This window comes from Monocercomonoides exilis (genome assembly GCF_001643675.1).
Source record: "Monocercomonoides exilis strain PA203 chromosome Unknown scaffold9-1957334, whole genome shotgun sequence".
NCBI lineage: Eukaryota > Preaxostyla > Oxymonadida > Polymastigidae > Monocercomonoides > Monocercomonoides exilis.
The window spans coordinates 1,039,150-1,054,609 of NW_027150554.1; the positions used below are offsets into that span (position 1 = coordinate 1,039,150).

General features: G+C 33.6%; 6 protein-coding genes across 6 annotated transcripts; 2 read left to right on the top strand and 4 right to left on the bottom strand.

Annotated features, from left to right (window-relative positions):
• Positions 1–3,266: 3,266 nt before the first annotated feature.
• On the bottom strand, positions 3,267–4,058 carry MONOS_15410 (uncharacterized protein; the record flags this gene model as incomplete). The annotated part of the gene is made up of 1 exon (XM_067868284.1): positions 3,267–4,058. One exon carries the CDS (start codon positions 4,056–4,058, stop codon positions 3,267–3,269), a length of 792 nt encoding a protein of 263 aa, XP_067732477.1.
• Positions 4,059–4,543: 485 nt separating this feature from the next.
• On the bottom strand, positions 4,544–5,872 carry MONOS_15411 (putative reverse transcriptase; the record flags this gene model as incomplete). The annotated part of the gene is made up of 1 exon (XM_067868285.1): positions 4,544–5,872. One exon carries the CDS (start codon positions 5,870–5,872, stop codon positions 4,544–4,546), a length of 1,329 nt encoding a protein of 442 aa, XP_067732478.1.
• Positions 5,873–6,070: 198 nt separating this feature from the next.
• Positions 6,071–6,712, bottom strand: MONOS_15412 (uncharacterized protein; the record flags this gene model as incomplete). The annotated part of the gene is made up of 1 exon (XM_067868286.1): positions 6,071–6,712. One exon carries the CDS (start codon positions 6,710–6,712, stop codon positions 6,071–6,073), a length of 642 nt encoding a protein of 213 aa, XP_067732479.1.
• Positions 6,713–7,741: 1,029 nt separating this feature from the next.
• MONOS_17196 (uncharacterized protein) lies at positions 7,742–8,099 on the top strand (the record flags this gene model as incomplete). The annotated part of the gene is made up of 2 exons (XM_067870092.1): positions 7,742–7,772; positions 7,819–8,099. The coding sequence occupies 2 exons, from the start codon at positions 7,742–7,744 to the stop codon at positions 8,097–8,099; spliced, it is 312 nt and encodes a 103-aa protein (XP_067732480.1).
• A 1,212-nt stretch (positions 8,100–9,311) lies between these two features.
• Positions 9,312–9,580, bottom strand: MONOS_17197 (uncharacterized protein; the record flags this gene model as incomplete). Its single annotated transcript, XM_067870093.1, has 2 exons — positions 9,312–9,424; positions 9,484–9,580. The coding sequence occupies 2 exons, from the start codon at positions 9,578–9,580 to the stop codon at positions 9,312–9,314; spliced, it is 210 nt and encodes a 69-aa protein (XP_067732481.1).
• Positions 9,581–9,873: 293 nt separating this feature from the next.
• Positions 9,874–10,635, top strand: MONOS_15413 (uncharacterized protein; the record flags this gene model as incomplete). Its single annotated transcript, XM_067868287.1, has 5 exons — positions 9,874–9,881; positions 9,915–9,942; positions 10,016–10,100; positions 10,267–10,508; positions 10,588–10,635. The coding sequence occupies 5 exons, from the start codon at positions 9,874–9,876 to the stop codon at positions 10,633–10,635; spliced, it is 411 nt and encodes a 136-aa protein (XP_067732482.1).
• Between the last annotated feature and the right edge of the window lie 4,825 nt (positions 10,636–15,460).

Sequence of the window (15,460 nt, forward strand, 5' to 3'; positions counted from 1 at the left end):
TTCAAAGTTTCTGGAATCCATTTCACATTTTATTCATCCTATTCTGCTAATTGCATCAAAATTGTGAGCCTTGCCATAAAATCTTCCAGTTGCATATTTCCATCAAACAGTTTTCTGAAATGACAAAGAAAGATAAATAACATGAAAATTTTGTTGCTTTTTTGAATGTGAATGCCCAGCTAGCCCATCTGCTCTGATGAAAGAGTCGCTTCTGCCAAATACCCTCAACAAATGAGCCAAACAAACTGCTTTTCACTTTCAAGCTCATCTTAAGCATTGCCAGGGAATGCAGTATGCAAGACAGATAGAAGATATCATGAATGACGTCGTTGTGTGTAATTCATACAAGAATCATCTCAAAACTTCTGGTTCTTTTCAAAAAGGATAAAAAGGCTTCTTTTAATAATATTCCTGTTCATAGTCATTCTGTATTCATTCAAAGAACACCTTTAAATAAAAATGAATGAAATAAAAAAAGTCAAACCATCTTTTTTATCTTGAAATATTTTCCCTTCTCCAACGGATTGGTTATTATCAGCCATGCAGTCTTTCTTGCTCTCCAAAATTGCCTCTTGCCACATAAAAAACAGACAACTGGACAACAAATGGCTGACAAAGAACATCATCGAAAGCAGAAAATCCTTTATGAAACCGATAATGATGCAAGTGAAAGATTATATTATCCAAATGATAAAGAAATCAACTCTTTTTTATTGATTTATTCAATGCCAAGTCTTCGCTGATGGCATGCCAGTAGGATTCATGCAAAATGCAAATGAGATTGTAATTGAGGACTGCTGAGTGCTTCGTTCTGTTCGCTTCCTCCATTGTCCAACCCCCAATTCCCTTTCCTTTTCCACAAAATCATCCTTCCCTCAAAAAATCACACAAAACAAGTCCTGCGCAAAAGATATGCCAAGTACACTGCACTTCCCTGAAATGACAAAGCGGTTCAATTCAATCTTTCTGAAATTCAACTCGCTTTTTCTGCATCTTGCTTGGATTACTTTTCATTCAAAATCTTGCAGTCGATGTTACACCATATGTTTTGCAATATATTTATAAGTCTAAATATGTGCAATTTCCCCTATCAATTTCCTTTTTGCAAGCAATCGTTGCAAACAGCCATCCGCTCCTTCATCTGTAAACAAAATCCATGCTCTTCTGCAGTGCTATATCTCGCATGAGCGCATTTGTAATCGTGGTTCTAAGCACTTAAACACGCCCTTGTTGCAGACAATCACCAATATAAAATCTTCACTTATATTTTATGTGTTGGACACCCTTATTTATTTGCACAAAAGCTAGATTATTTTGTTTCACACATTTGTTTGTTTTGAGGCAAAAACCATTGATGGCAAAAGAGGTATGGAATTCTTTTTTATTTGATATTTGATTTGGTGATATTTTAATTCATTTGATTCAATTGAACCACAAATATTTCGAAAATGAATTTATTAACTGTTTTGAATTCATTTTGCGATTTCACAGTCACATTCAAAAATACAAATGTTTATAGGTTTGCAAAATGTTATAGGAAATTGTTGATTTAAAAAATAAATGCTTCTTTTTTCTCTTTTGATTTTTTCACTTTTTTTAGAGAAACTTTCACAGCTGGAACAATTCACCAAAACAGAACAGAAACAGAAAATTGGAGAAATGAATGAAATGGTTAATGAAATGGATAGAAAAGAATTTGAATCAGTTTTCACAAAAGAACTGTTCAATGAAATGGATGAAATGATAAAAGAAGAGAAGCTTTCGATGAGAAATGCAATTTTGCTGATGAAGCACATTGGATATTTGCATACATCGAGAAGAATGTTTATTTATGGCTTTCAAGAAACTTCGTTGAACAAAAGATTTGAAAAGATGATTTTTTACGAAAATAAGAAAAAAGAAGGAAAGAACGAAAAGCTTTTTGTTGATCTTTGCGAATGCTGTTTTTCTTTGAGCTTCTTCTTCACATATGACCTGACTTTAATTTGTGTACCATGTCTTTTGAAAGTTTCATTAAAGAAAGAGGAAAGCGAGGAAATTTAAAAAGAAGTTGAAGTGGCTTTACTGGCTTTGAGCAATATTGTTTTAAGTGTATGTTTATTTCTATTTCATTTTTGAAGTTATTGATGCTTTCCCCCCTTTTTTGTAATTAGGATATAAATCAAGAGCTGTATTTGAATGAAATCAAAGAGATTATGAAATATCATCAAGAGCATCACAACCTCACTCGACTTGCCTATCAGTCTGCTTGGGGTTTTTTGATTTTCAGATTGGTCAATGATGAAAGCTTGGATGAAGTGATTGTGATTGAACTGCATTTTGGAAGAGAGTCAACAAAAGAACTGGAAGTGCTAACAAGAAATGTGGATTGGAAGAAGAAAGAAGAAGAAATGAGCAAAGAAGAAGCGAATGAAGTGCTTGTAATCACGGGATGGATGAAAACACTTAAGATTTATTTTTCATGTTGTAAATTGTGGAATGAAGAATATGTTGAACTGATAGGAAGCATTGTTCAGATATATCGAACAGCGAAGGATAATCACAGAGGTATTAGCAATCAATGCATTTGTTCCTTGAGAAATGCCGCAGGAAACGGATTTGTACCAGTTGATGACTTGCTGAAAGGAGGAGCAACCAATACTGTTTTGGAGGAGATGCAGCAACGAACATTGAAAGATAAAATGGCAAGAGAAAACTTGCATTTCTTTTTGAGTGTTTCAGAAAGATTGAAAGAAGAGAAAAAAGATGAAAAGGAAGAAGCAGAAAGAAAGAAAACCAAAAGGAAGGTGCTTGAAAAGATAGAAGAAGAAGGGTACGAGGATATCATCACAAGTTTTCATGGAACTTTTTGTTTTCTGAGCAGAAAACACTATCCTTTTTTGTCGTTGGATGTTTCAGTTTATTTTGTAAACGTTTAGCCAAATTCTTTTCATTTGGCTTTGTTTCTCAAATTTTCAATTTTTCTTTTTTTCATCATTTCACTGTCGCCAAAGATCATTCAAAATGAAAAGCTTTCATTCAAGTTATTAATTTTATAAGCATAATTTAGTTAACAAACAAATAAACAAATGCAAAAATCAAATTCTCCTTTATGGATGGGCATTTATTCAGTATTTAAATATTCTTTGTGAATGAGCGAACGATTGAAAGAAATTTCATTTTGAAAAAGAAAATATGAAATTCACTTTCTTCTCTTCGATCTGAAAGTTTGTAGCAATTGGGCGTTATGGATAACTTTCTGTATTATCTCTTTCCATCATTTCTTTTCATTTCTGTGATCTTGTTCGAATAATAAACTGGATGCATTTTTCTTCAATGATTTCATTTTCGTTTTTCTCGTTTTCATTGTTCGTTGTATTTAATTGCTTTTCGTGGATAGATTGAGACTCATTATCATCTGGTTCTTCAATACGGTCTGGTTGTGAGATCTCTTCTCTTGCTTTCTCTGTTTCACGGTTTTCTGGCAAATGTGATTGTTGATTGACGGGAATAATGGAATCCTTTTCGTCTGGTGTGGATGTGGATGGATGAATTGTGGAAGGATGTTGAATTGTTTCATTTGTTTCCTGATTCGATGAAATTATCTGTGCCATCTTGTTTGATATGTTGGATTTGAAATAATGCTTTATCACTGTGTTGCTTCTGGGGGATAATCTTGCGAATTTTGCCACCTGTTCGACTGGGGTTCCCGCCATTGTAAAGGCTGATATAGAGGCATGTTTCAAGGTGTATGGGCTGTTGTTCGAAGGGATTCTTGCATATTTCATCATTTCGCTGGCTGCTTTTCGAATTGCACGGGCCTTCATTGGATCATATGTTGAAGAGCTCAGAAATAGTTTATTGGCAGTTGGATTGTGAATTTTCACCCGATCCCATTGATCTTTAACGGCTGTTGCTGGACATATCAAACTTTCCTTGCTGAGGAATGGGATGACAATGTTGCTTCTTTCAAGTCCAGTTTTTAGTGATGTATTCGAGAAAATTGATTGCTTTTCTATTTCTGATTCCTTGAGATTAATTCTTTCCAGTTCTGTAAAGCGGCACGCAGAGAACATCATACACAAACAAATTGTTTTCTTCGTTAGCTGTGAGAATGATAAATTTTCGTTCTTTCCAATCGTTTCTATATACGTGAATAGTTGTTGAGGATTCCACATATCATCTTGTCTCTTTTTCTTTCTGCATTCCGATCTCCTGAATGATCTAAACAGGATTGGAATCAAGGTGTTCTCCCCAAGTGATTTTCCATATAATACTGATGTTAGGAAGGAAATGGCAGATCTGACAATTCTCAATGATGAAGCTTTCATTCCGCTGTTTTTCAAGGCGACAAACACATCCAAGCATCTTTTTTGCCAAATCTGAAATTTTGAAGGGATGTCTTTGAATTTCAACTGATCCCATCCGTCTTTGAAATGCGCGAAACCATAAGTGTATCCCATCCATTTTGCACTTGCTACGCTGTTTTTGCACTCTTTGACCAGTTCACGTGACATGCTTCTTGATGCCAAAATCTCATTCCACCACGATTCTCCCTTTTCTGTTATGGATTGATTAGGCATATCCTCAGTCTCCCAGTAGGAAGCGTTGCGTTCATCAGCTTCATCCATCTTCCTTCCTTGATAATCTCCTCCGTTCGCCTCCATGTCCAAGAGATGTGATTTGTGTTGTTCAGAAGAAATTCCCATATCTGACCTTTCCAATCTGGAAGAAGAAGAAGAACTCGAGCTTTCTCCATCGCTGCTTTTCGGATCACTGCTGGAATCAAAGGAACTGGTGGATGCGCAAGAACCGTCTCGTTTATCCATGAAATTTGTAACCCGTCTTGACTAAGATAGCTTCCTGGTCCGCACAATCTCGTTGATTTTGTGTTTTCTTTTGTCGCGAAGGCATCGAGTGTGATAAGCATCTGAAGCTGATTGGGGATCTCTTCGAGTGCTTCTTGTTCGACTTCGTAATCTCCTCCTTTTGTCAATCTCGATAGTCCATCTGCTCTGACGTTTCTCTCTCCGGAAATATGTTGAGCTTTCACAACAACTTTCAGTGCTTGGGTTTGATTCCACATTTTCTTCTGAAGGGTTCTGAGATTCGGACCCGCTCCCCTTCGATTCAGATTGCAAACTGCTGTTGTGTTGTCTGATCGAATAAGCAGATTTCCTATTTCTTGATTTCGAACGGAATTTGAGAAATGCGCGATGGCTTGATTTATTGCGAATAGCTCTCTGTAATATGAACTTTGGTTTCTGATTGGAGGTGGAAGAGGTTTGTGAAAGTCCAGCATTTGATTGTTGATTTTTTGTGTTGCGCCCATGGCAAACCCTGATGCATCTGTCGTAATAATTGCTTCTGGTCGATACACTGGATTCAATTTCCTTGGTTGGTTCTCTTTCAGCCTTTCGCTCCACTTTCTGAGGCAATTTGTTATCGATGCATTCACGCGCATTTTTCCTTTCCATCCATTCAGACTCAAAGCTTTGTTTAGGAGTTTGTACAGTTGTGACAAATTCAGGGAGGCTTCTTGATACACGAATCTGGTTGCAATTTGTTTCCCTATCAACGAGGTGGACTTCTTTTTCGATACAACTCTGTTGTACTGGGCAATCCTCCTCCATTTCTTGCACTCTTTCATCAGTTCGGTTTTCTTCGATTCCTCTATCTGCACCACAAACTGATTAGTATCCCATTGGAAGCCCAAAAATTTGAACTGCTGACTTGGAATTAAATGACATTTTTCTGAATTGACTAATAGTCCCAATTTGTTTAACATCAATAGGGTTTTCTCCACAATAATATTGATTTCCTGTGGGTGTGAATGAAGAAGAACAATATCGTCCAGGTATGCAATTGTTATCACACCCCATTCCTCCCTCATGTATTCTAGGACTTTTCTCATCACTTTTGTGAACGTTCGAGGAGCATCTTTGTATCAGAAAGGCATTCCGTGGAAAGCGTAGTATTTTCCTTTGAAAACGAATGAAAGGAATGGAGATAATTCTTAGCTGATTTTAATAAGATAATAAGCTTGGCTAAAGTCCATCGTGACTGCGTAATCCTTTTCTTGAATAATTTTCTACACTGTTCTGTGGTCTTCTTGCTTGTAATAAATTGTCTTGATTGCATTGTTGAGTCTTCTGCAATCCACGATTTGCCTCCAGCCACCGTCTTTCTTTCTGATAACAAACACTGGATTCAAATGCTTCACATCCTTCTCCTGAATCGGTTTGATGATATTTGTTTCCAGTTGCTTCTTGATCATCTCTGAAAAGGCTTGTTGGGCTTCTTGACTCTGATGCTCCAAAGGGTTGAATACTCCTGTTTTCTTGAGTGATTCCTTCGCGGCTTTGCTCCTCCAAGCAGGGATCACTCCTTTCCCAATAATTCGTTCTCCTCCAATTTTTTCCCATTCTTCTCGAAATAAACAAGTTCTTCCTCCAACCATTGCCTCTTGTCGGACTTCTGTGGGCTGTAGAATGCTGTTCGTTTTCTCTATTGGAATTTTCGCTCCCCTGATTGTCTTCTTGAAGCGAAACTTGAAGCTCTTGTCCGCAGCCGGCTTTGGTTTTGTTGTCTTGACAACCAGGGAGCTGCTTGAAAAAATTTCTTGCTTACTGATCTTCTGGTTGGAATTGTTCTGACTCTTATCGAACTTCTTCTCACAGGCCAACTTGTTGTTTGCAGCTTGAATAGTTGACTCTTTTCTGTTTTTCTCCATTCTTCAAGAACTTCTGATTGCCTTTGAGTAAGAAGACTGGTAGCTGCACTCTCCTTCATCTGTGCAGCTGCCCTAAAGCCGAATCTTCCTTGAATTCTTACAGTTCTTGCTTCCTTCGGAGCATTTGAAACTAATAAAATTGTATCTGCAATTGATCCTTTTTCGACATCTTTTTCTTTTAATTTCGCATGTGTGTGAAGCAGGAATTTAATGGCTGGATATAGAAATGCTTCAGTGCGCTCACCAGCCTTATCCAATGCGTCATTCATCCAATTATCTGTTCTCGAAGCTGTAGGAGGAACCTTTAGCAGAAATGGACTTAAATCTTCTTCCTTCAGGTCAATAATAAGATCTTCCAAATATGTCTAAATTTTTTTGTAAAGTTCCTTTTGTTAAATTATCAAATAAAATAAAATATTACGTATTTCAATCAAATTTCTGTTCCCACTCACGAAACTTCACTAAAAGGGAAATATAAACATTATAAAAGTTTTTTTTCATATTGACAGAATTTGGTGAGTGGGAACAGAAATTTGAACGAAACATGAAATTTTTATTTTATTTGAAAATCAAACAAAAGGAAGTTTACAGAAAAATTAAGACATATCTTTCTGGTAAATCCATATCATATAAGCTGCAATCCGGATCTCTGAGAAATATTGTTTTTTAACAACTTTCCAGAAGCAAACTATCCTCACAGTGGCTTTCTTTTGCTTCTGAAGCTCCCGGAAACTGTTGGGAAAATTCAGAACTGGAATGAGAAATCGAACTTGAAAACATCTCTCCCGGAGGTCCATCTAACATCATTTATGAAGCAGAATTCAACGCTGGTCCAGTGCTGAGTGGAGAGCTATGGAGCATTCTTTTTTCAGATTCGCCGTGACTGACCCTTAAGTGATACTCTCAGATCGAAGAGAAGAAAGTGAATGAATGTTTTCTTGCAAGTCAAAATGCTTGCGTTTTGATTAGTCGCAAAAATCACGATTATATTGAAATATATATTTTTAGAAAGAAAAAAAATTAATTTGAATGCAAACTTTCTCATATTTAATTATTATTGGTGTAATTGTTAAATAAATGTCATGTGAAGCCATCTTAAAAATCAGAATATGAGGAGGAGAAAGAAGAAGAAGAAGAAGAAGAAGAAGAAGAAGAAGAAGAAGAAGAAGAAGAAGAAGAAGAAAAAGAAGAAGAAGAAGAAGAAGAAGAAGAAAAAGAAGAAGAAGAAGAAGAAGAAGAAGAAGAAGAAGAAGAAGAAAAAGAAGAAGAAGAAGAAGAAGAAGAAAAAGAAGAAGAAGAAGAAGAAGAAAGAGAAGGAGAAGAAAAAGAAGAAGAAGAAGAAGAAGAAGAAGAAGAAGATGATGATGATGATGATGATGATGAATGAATGAATGAATGAATGAAGGTGTTAATTTTCATGTCTTTCATCAGATGAATTTGTTGAGAGACAAATGAGAAGATCAATTCAGAATTGGTGAGCGCTGCAGTTGCTGTCATCTGCTCAATCATCTGGCCAAAATGACAAATACACAGCAACCTTCATTCTCTTTGCAGACATTTCAATAAAGGTACAAATGTTTGCCTTTCCAATCTCAAAAGCTGAAAGTCTGTGAAACTCCAATTTCAGATGAAAAACGGATCTGAAAGTTTTATTTTTTTGTTGAGTTTTCTTGCCTCTCTTCATTTCCCTTTCGAAAATAAATAAAATAAAATAAAATAAAATAAAATGCATTTTCAACATTCACTAAAAGTGTCAATTCTCAAACAAATTTCTTTGTTTCCATTTCATTTCTCCAGCAATCTCTGATTCAGATATCAAATGCAAAGATATTCTATAAGACGATATGAATCATGATAATGTAGAAAAAGCTGCGTGAAATGTTGATGCATTTGAAGCAAATGTAGAAAATGACGACGAATGAATTGCATGAAATGGTAAATTGAAGTTCGAAAATTGAGAAGATGAGAGCCAATTGATGTCAACGGAGAAATTCATTGAAATTCTCTTCTTCTTTCCTTTTTTTCTTCTTCTGCCGAGGAGAAACCTCTGAATCCTTTTCACTTTCAGCTCAATCTCTTTCCCTCTCTTTAGCAAAGAATAGGAAATATTGAGTAATCTCTTTTTCATTTCATCTCTAAAGCTTTCAATTCCCCTTCTCTTACAAAAAATCATCTTTCCTCAAAAATAATTCTTTGTCAAAGCCCAATGCCAGGCATCTTCGAAATATCTTGAATTTCATCTGTCTGTCTGCATTTTTCTTCCCCACTTTTCTTTTTCTTGTTCAAAGCCAGCTTATCTTTCGCTCTATCAACTTCCTGAACTAAAAATAATCGCTTCAAAAAAATAACAACAGTTAACCTTATAAACATTTTTAAAGGCAATTTTCTGTTTTATATTCAGTTGGCAACTGCTTTCTTCAATTCAATTTCATTATTCCTCCATTTTAAATTGTTTCATCATCTAATTCGCTTATTATCCTTTTCAGATGTCATTTCCCCCTCAAAGGAGTCGACTTTTGACTTACCGAGGAAAAGAAAGACCTTTATTATCTTTTCAATTCCATCCTGCATCATCGAAAAATTAAACAAAATCCAACGGTCATCCAATATCTCCTTCTTGAACAGAAGATACTGCACAAATTTTCCTCACTCGAAATTCTGCACTGAAAGGCGGATGCAGCCATTTATAATAAAATGTCATGTTTCTGGTTCCTGAAATGATGGTGAACAGAGACATTTTCAAAATGAATAGGAGTTATATAAGGGCATACGTGATGTTGTGTCTATCAATAATTTATAACTGTAACTGTTTGGTCGCACATAAATGAAAAACAACGCATCAATTAACCAAAACGAATATGTCGTCATCAATGAAACATAAAGTCATATGAAAAAACTGTTCTTATAATGACAATATATTTCATTCGTCAATTTTTCATTTAAACAGGGAATATTTTTGTTCGAAGAAAACGATACGATCAATGCATCCATTACAGCAAACAAAAGAAGAAAAAGATTTTTTTTTCTTCATGAAACATTGCCAAAATGTTAGCACGAGATGAAACGGTGTGAATTCATAGATTGTTGTGATTGTTTTGTGTTTTTATTTTTCATCTGCTTCTTCTATTCGATCATTCACGAATTCAATGTGAATGATAAAAATGCTGTTGTTTTCTGGTACATTATTTCTTTAAAAACACAGACGGAATTCAACACAAAAAAATTCACTGGTTTGCAGATATTGTTATGCTTGAATCCTTGATTGTTGAGGTTTTATTTTATTATTTATATTTGTTTGAAGAGTTGCTTTCTGAGCTTGAAGATTGCAATGATAACGAGCAGAAGCAAAAAATCATTGAAATGAATGAACTTATGGACGAAATGGAAAGTATGAATTCAGATCAATATTAAGAATCGAGCAATTCGAAAAAATTCAGAAAATGATTGATGAAAAGAAAATGAATTTTGGAAATGTGATTCTGCTTTTGAAGCACATTGGCTATTGTGAAATGTTAAAGCGCACATCCAACTCAAATTTTGGAAATTCTTCATAGGGAAAAAGTTTTGCCGAAATGTTGATTTTGAAAAGGAGAAAAAAGAAGAAAAGAATGAAAAACTTTTGGCTGACCTTTGCAAATGCTATACAATGCTCAGTAATCATAACCTTAGAAAGGAATTGCTTTCAATTTGTCTGTCTAGCCTTTTGAAAGCAGCTTTGAACAAAGATGATAGTGAGGAGACTCGAAAAGAAGTGGAAATTGCTTTGCTAGCATTGAGCAAAATTGAAGGATATCATGTGTGCTCTTTTTCTCTTTCTTTTTGTATTTTAGTATTTTTCTTTTCTTTTTTCTTTTTCTTTCTTTTTTTTTTAACAGAAAATAGAAAAGAAGCCGTATTTAGAAGAAATGAAAGAAATGGTCTAATATCATCAGAATTATCGAAACCTTTCCTGCCTTTCCTATCAGTCGGCTTGGAAATTTTTAATTTTCAGATTACTCAAAAACAGACATTTGGAAGATAATATTGTGGATGCAACGCATTTTGCGAGAGAGGCAACAAAAGAATTGGAAGCGCTGATTTAATGTGTGGATTGGAAAAGAAAAGAAGAAGCGAATGAAGTGCTGGTATTCAGGAGATGGATTAAAACAATTGAGATTTATTTTCGCTATTGTCAATTGCAGACTGAAGAATATGTTTGTCTTTTCATCAGAATTGTTCAGATATATCGAGTTGCAAGAGAAAACAAAAGTGAAATAAGCGATTGGTGCATTCATTCCTTGAGAGAAGCAACTGAAAGAAGAATTGTGAAAATTGAAGCTTTTTTGAAAAGTGGTGCTATTGATGCTGTTTTTGAGGAAATTCAGCAACAGACAGTGGATGACGGAATGATATTTGATTGCTTGGAATTTTTTGAGAACATTTCAAGTAAATTGAAAGAAAAGAAGAAAGATGACAGGGAAGAAGCGAAAAGAAAGGCTATAAAAAAAGAGTATTTGGAAAAGATGGAAGAAGAAGGATACGAAGATATCATCACAAGCTTTCAAGAAATTATTGATTTCCTTGACTTAGGATTCCATTATTAATCGTTTGAGATTTCTGATTATTTTGTTCATTCTTGAGAAAGTGAAATGCACTTCACTTTGTAACTCAAAAAATATCTTTAATTTTTTTATATTTTTCAAAACGCAATTTTGCAGGCATTTGAGTATTTTTTGTCTTTTTTCAACACACTTTGGAAAGCAGCAAAGCAAAGAAAGAAGGAAGGAAGGAATCACAAATGATTGTTTCATATATTTAGTATTCTTGAAGAAGAGGGAAAAAAGTTGAAATATGTTTTAAAGAAATAAAAAAATACTCTCTTTATTGGATTTGAAATGCGAAAAAAATCAAATTCAAAAGACGAAGAAAGTTGATTTTCGAAAAAATAACATCAACTTTTCTTGAAAACAGAAAAAAGAAGAACAGGTATTTTGTTCAAATCAAATGAAGTGGAAAGACGAAAACACAAGATGAATCAAAAAGTCAATGATTCAGCAACAAACAAAATAATCACCAATGAATGGAACCAACTTACAGACAAAGCTCTGTTTTGTAATCTTGCAACAACTGAACTGATGATACAATCTTCGTATACTTCTTCTTCCATCTTTTCAAGCACTTTCCTTTTCAACTCTTTTCTTTTCGCTTCATCACTTACGATTTCTCTTTCGCTTTTCAATCTTTCGCAAATACCTTTGAAATAAGTCAAGCAATTCACAGTTTGAATATAGCCCATATGTGATTGAGAAACCACCCTCAAAAATACATCAACAGTTTCGCTTTCCAACAAGTCTTCAATCTTCACGGCTCTGTTTTCTGCAGCTTTGCTCAATGGACTAATGCACTGATCACAAATTCCTCGATAATTCTCCTTTGATGCTCGAAATATCTGAACAATGCTTGTGATAAGCTCAGCTAATTCTTTATTCGGCAATCTGCAATCAGAAAAGAAAGAACCAATCATATCAAGCCATCTCATCAAAGCAAGCTCTTCCAGAGTCTTTTTTCCCCTTTCCTCCCCTCTTTTTCTCTTCAAATTTTCTCTCTTTGAAAACTCCTTCAATTCTCTTGATGCTTCTCTGGTAAAATGCAGCTCATTCGCAATTAAGTTTTCCAAGCTTTTGTCTTTGTGTTATCGATTAATCAAAAATTTCCAAGCACACTGATGAGCAAGTTGAGTGTGATCGTGATGCTCCTGGTGATTTTTGATGATTTCTGTCATCTTTTCCAAGAAAAGTTCTTGTTCCACTTTCTGATGAAAAATAAGGAGGAAAAAATAAATCTCATCAAAAATGGGAAATAGAAATGCTCATTCAGTTCCATCATCAATGTAACTTGAACATGATAAAGCCAGTTCCACTTCTTTTTGTGTTTCCTCGTTTTCCTCTTTCTTCAATGCAACTTTCAGAAGGCAAGACAAGCAAATTGAAAGCAATTTCGAATCGAACTTGTTGCCAAGCAAAAGATAGCTTTGGCGTAGATCAACAATTTGCAATTCAGTGAATTATTACATTCAAGGAGCAGGTTTGCTCAACAATAATGATGAGATAATAGTACGTTTAATGGGTGGTTTGAAATCTGATTTCGCTTCAACTCAAATTCAATGGAGAAGTTTGATGTCATTAAGTTTCATAGATCAACAACCAATGAGAAGCTTACACGTGGATGGTGAGGAAAAGGAATTTGATCTTCTTTTAATGATGGAAAAAGTTCAAAAAATAATTGAAGAGTTATACAAGAGCTGAGCCTGAATTTCATCATCAAGGATAATAGATTGTGTACAGATAAGAAAGGAAAAGAGAGAGAGAGAGAGCAGAAAAAGAGAAGCTCTCGGTCAAGATCATTTTCTTCGGAATATGGATCAAGTTATAAAAGTTGCATGCCACAGAAAAAACACAGACAACTCCAATGGAACATTCGCGCATCCCCTCGGACCAAGTGTTTTGATGGAGAGGTGGATAGTTATTGGGATTCCGAGGAGGAGGAAGAGGAAGAGGAAAACCTAGACTTTGCAAAAAAAATCCAAGCAAATGGCTGTCACTTCGAAAGCAGGTGGGAGAGCACTGGAAGTTTATCAAGTTATGCAAGGCATTTTCTGTGAGAATAAGCGAGGACAGTCTAAATGGGATATAATCACATCGGTTTTAGCATGACTTTTTGCGACTATATCCAATTGCGATTACACTCAATTTCGTTTTTAATAGAAAAAAAATAATTACCATTGGTGCCAAACCCTGAACCTGGTGCCAAACCCGGAACTGGCAAATATTTGTGTAATTTGAAAAAAATAATAACTTATTGCAAACAAAGAACGAAGAGCTCTCATTCAAAATTTGACTATGCCTATTATTATTTATTTATATTTTTTAATCAAAAACGCTAATACATTCGTATTCATAAAAATTGTTTAATTCATCAATTATCCAAAAATAAATATTGTAAACAAGATAACAATAAAAATAAAATATCATATCACGATTTGTTTTATATATGTGAATAAAAAATCAATATGTGTTAAAAAATATTTGTGATTCACATGACAAAATAATTTTTTCACATTTGATCATAACCATAAGAATGTGAAAAGTTATTGGCAAGCTCAACCACAACTTGCGAGAGAGGTTTGCATTAAATATTTCAAGAAGCCTTTAATAACAATTTATCTTTCTTTTAATTTACAACTATAATTTTATGAATACGTCTGCCAGATACCTGTTTTGTCTCAAGCATGCTTTTTTGGTAGCAGACGTTCCAAAAGAAAAGGTTACAGTCTGTTATTTTTGGAATGAAATTTATTCTATTATTGTTTGTTATGCCTCACTTTTAAAAGCTTCAAAAATGGGGCTATAACTGCAGTGTTTATTGTATATTTTTTTAAAGTTTGTTGGTATTTAATTTGTTCAATGATAAGCCAAACTTTGTTTATATGGTATTTATACTAATGACTTACTGTAGTTAATATTTTGATTCAAATAAATACATATTCAGCTATTAATTAAGTTGATATTATTTATTAAAATTTGTTCAATTCTTTCTATATTCAATTATCGTACTCGATCTACAATAAAATTTCTTGTGCATTTTCTCAATACATTATGTTTGCTGGTGTTTTATCTCAAAATTCTTTATTTTCACAAAAATATACGATGCATTTTCTTTATCAATTTTTGAGTATTTTTTAGTATTATATTTCATAATTCATTTTTTATTTGTTTGTACAATTTCATTACATATATAAATATTAACTTGTTTTATTCAATCAACATATATTGTTTTTTCCTCATGTTAATGAATTTCTCTTCAAAGAAATACAGTTTAAAAATTTGATAATTAAATAAATTGAAAAAATGATAAAGTTTAACATCAATTATTGGATATTATCTTGATTAATAAAATTATAAATGACATATTGTTCGAAGTTTAAAAAATACCACTTTGAATCATATAAAATTAATAAAATTACACAAAAATTGATAAAGAAAATGCATCGTATATTTTTGTGAAAATAAAGAATTTTGAGATAAAACACCAGCAAACATAATGTATTGAGAAAATGCACAAGAAATTTTATTGTAGATCGAGTACGATAATTGAATATAGAAAGAATTGAACAAATTTTAATAAATAATATCAACTTAATTAATAGCTGAATATGTATTTATTTGAATCAAAATATTAACTACAGTAAGTCATTAGTATAAATACCATATAAACAAAGTTTGGCTTATCATTGAACAAATTAAATACCAACAAACTTTAAAAAAATATACAATAAACACTGCAGTTATAGCCCCATTTTTGAAGCTTTTAAAAGTGAGGCATAACAAACAATAATAGAATAAATTTCATTCCAAAAATAACAGACTGTAACCTTTTCTTTTGGAACGTCTGCTACCAAAAAAGCATGCTTGAGACAAAACAGGTATCTGGCAGACGTATTCATAAAATTATAGTTGTAAATTAAAAGAAAGATAAATTGTTATTAAAGGCTTCTTGAAATATTTAATGCAAACCTCTCTCGCAAGTTGTGGTTGAGCTTGCCAATAACTTTTCACATTCTTATGGTTATGATCAAATGTGAAAAAATTATTTTGTCATGTGAATCACAAATATTTTTTAACACATATTGATTTTTTATTCACATATATAAAACAAATCGTGATATGATATTTTATTTTTATTGTTATCTTGTTTACAATATTTATTTTT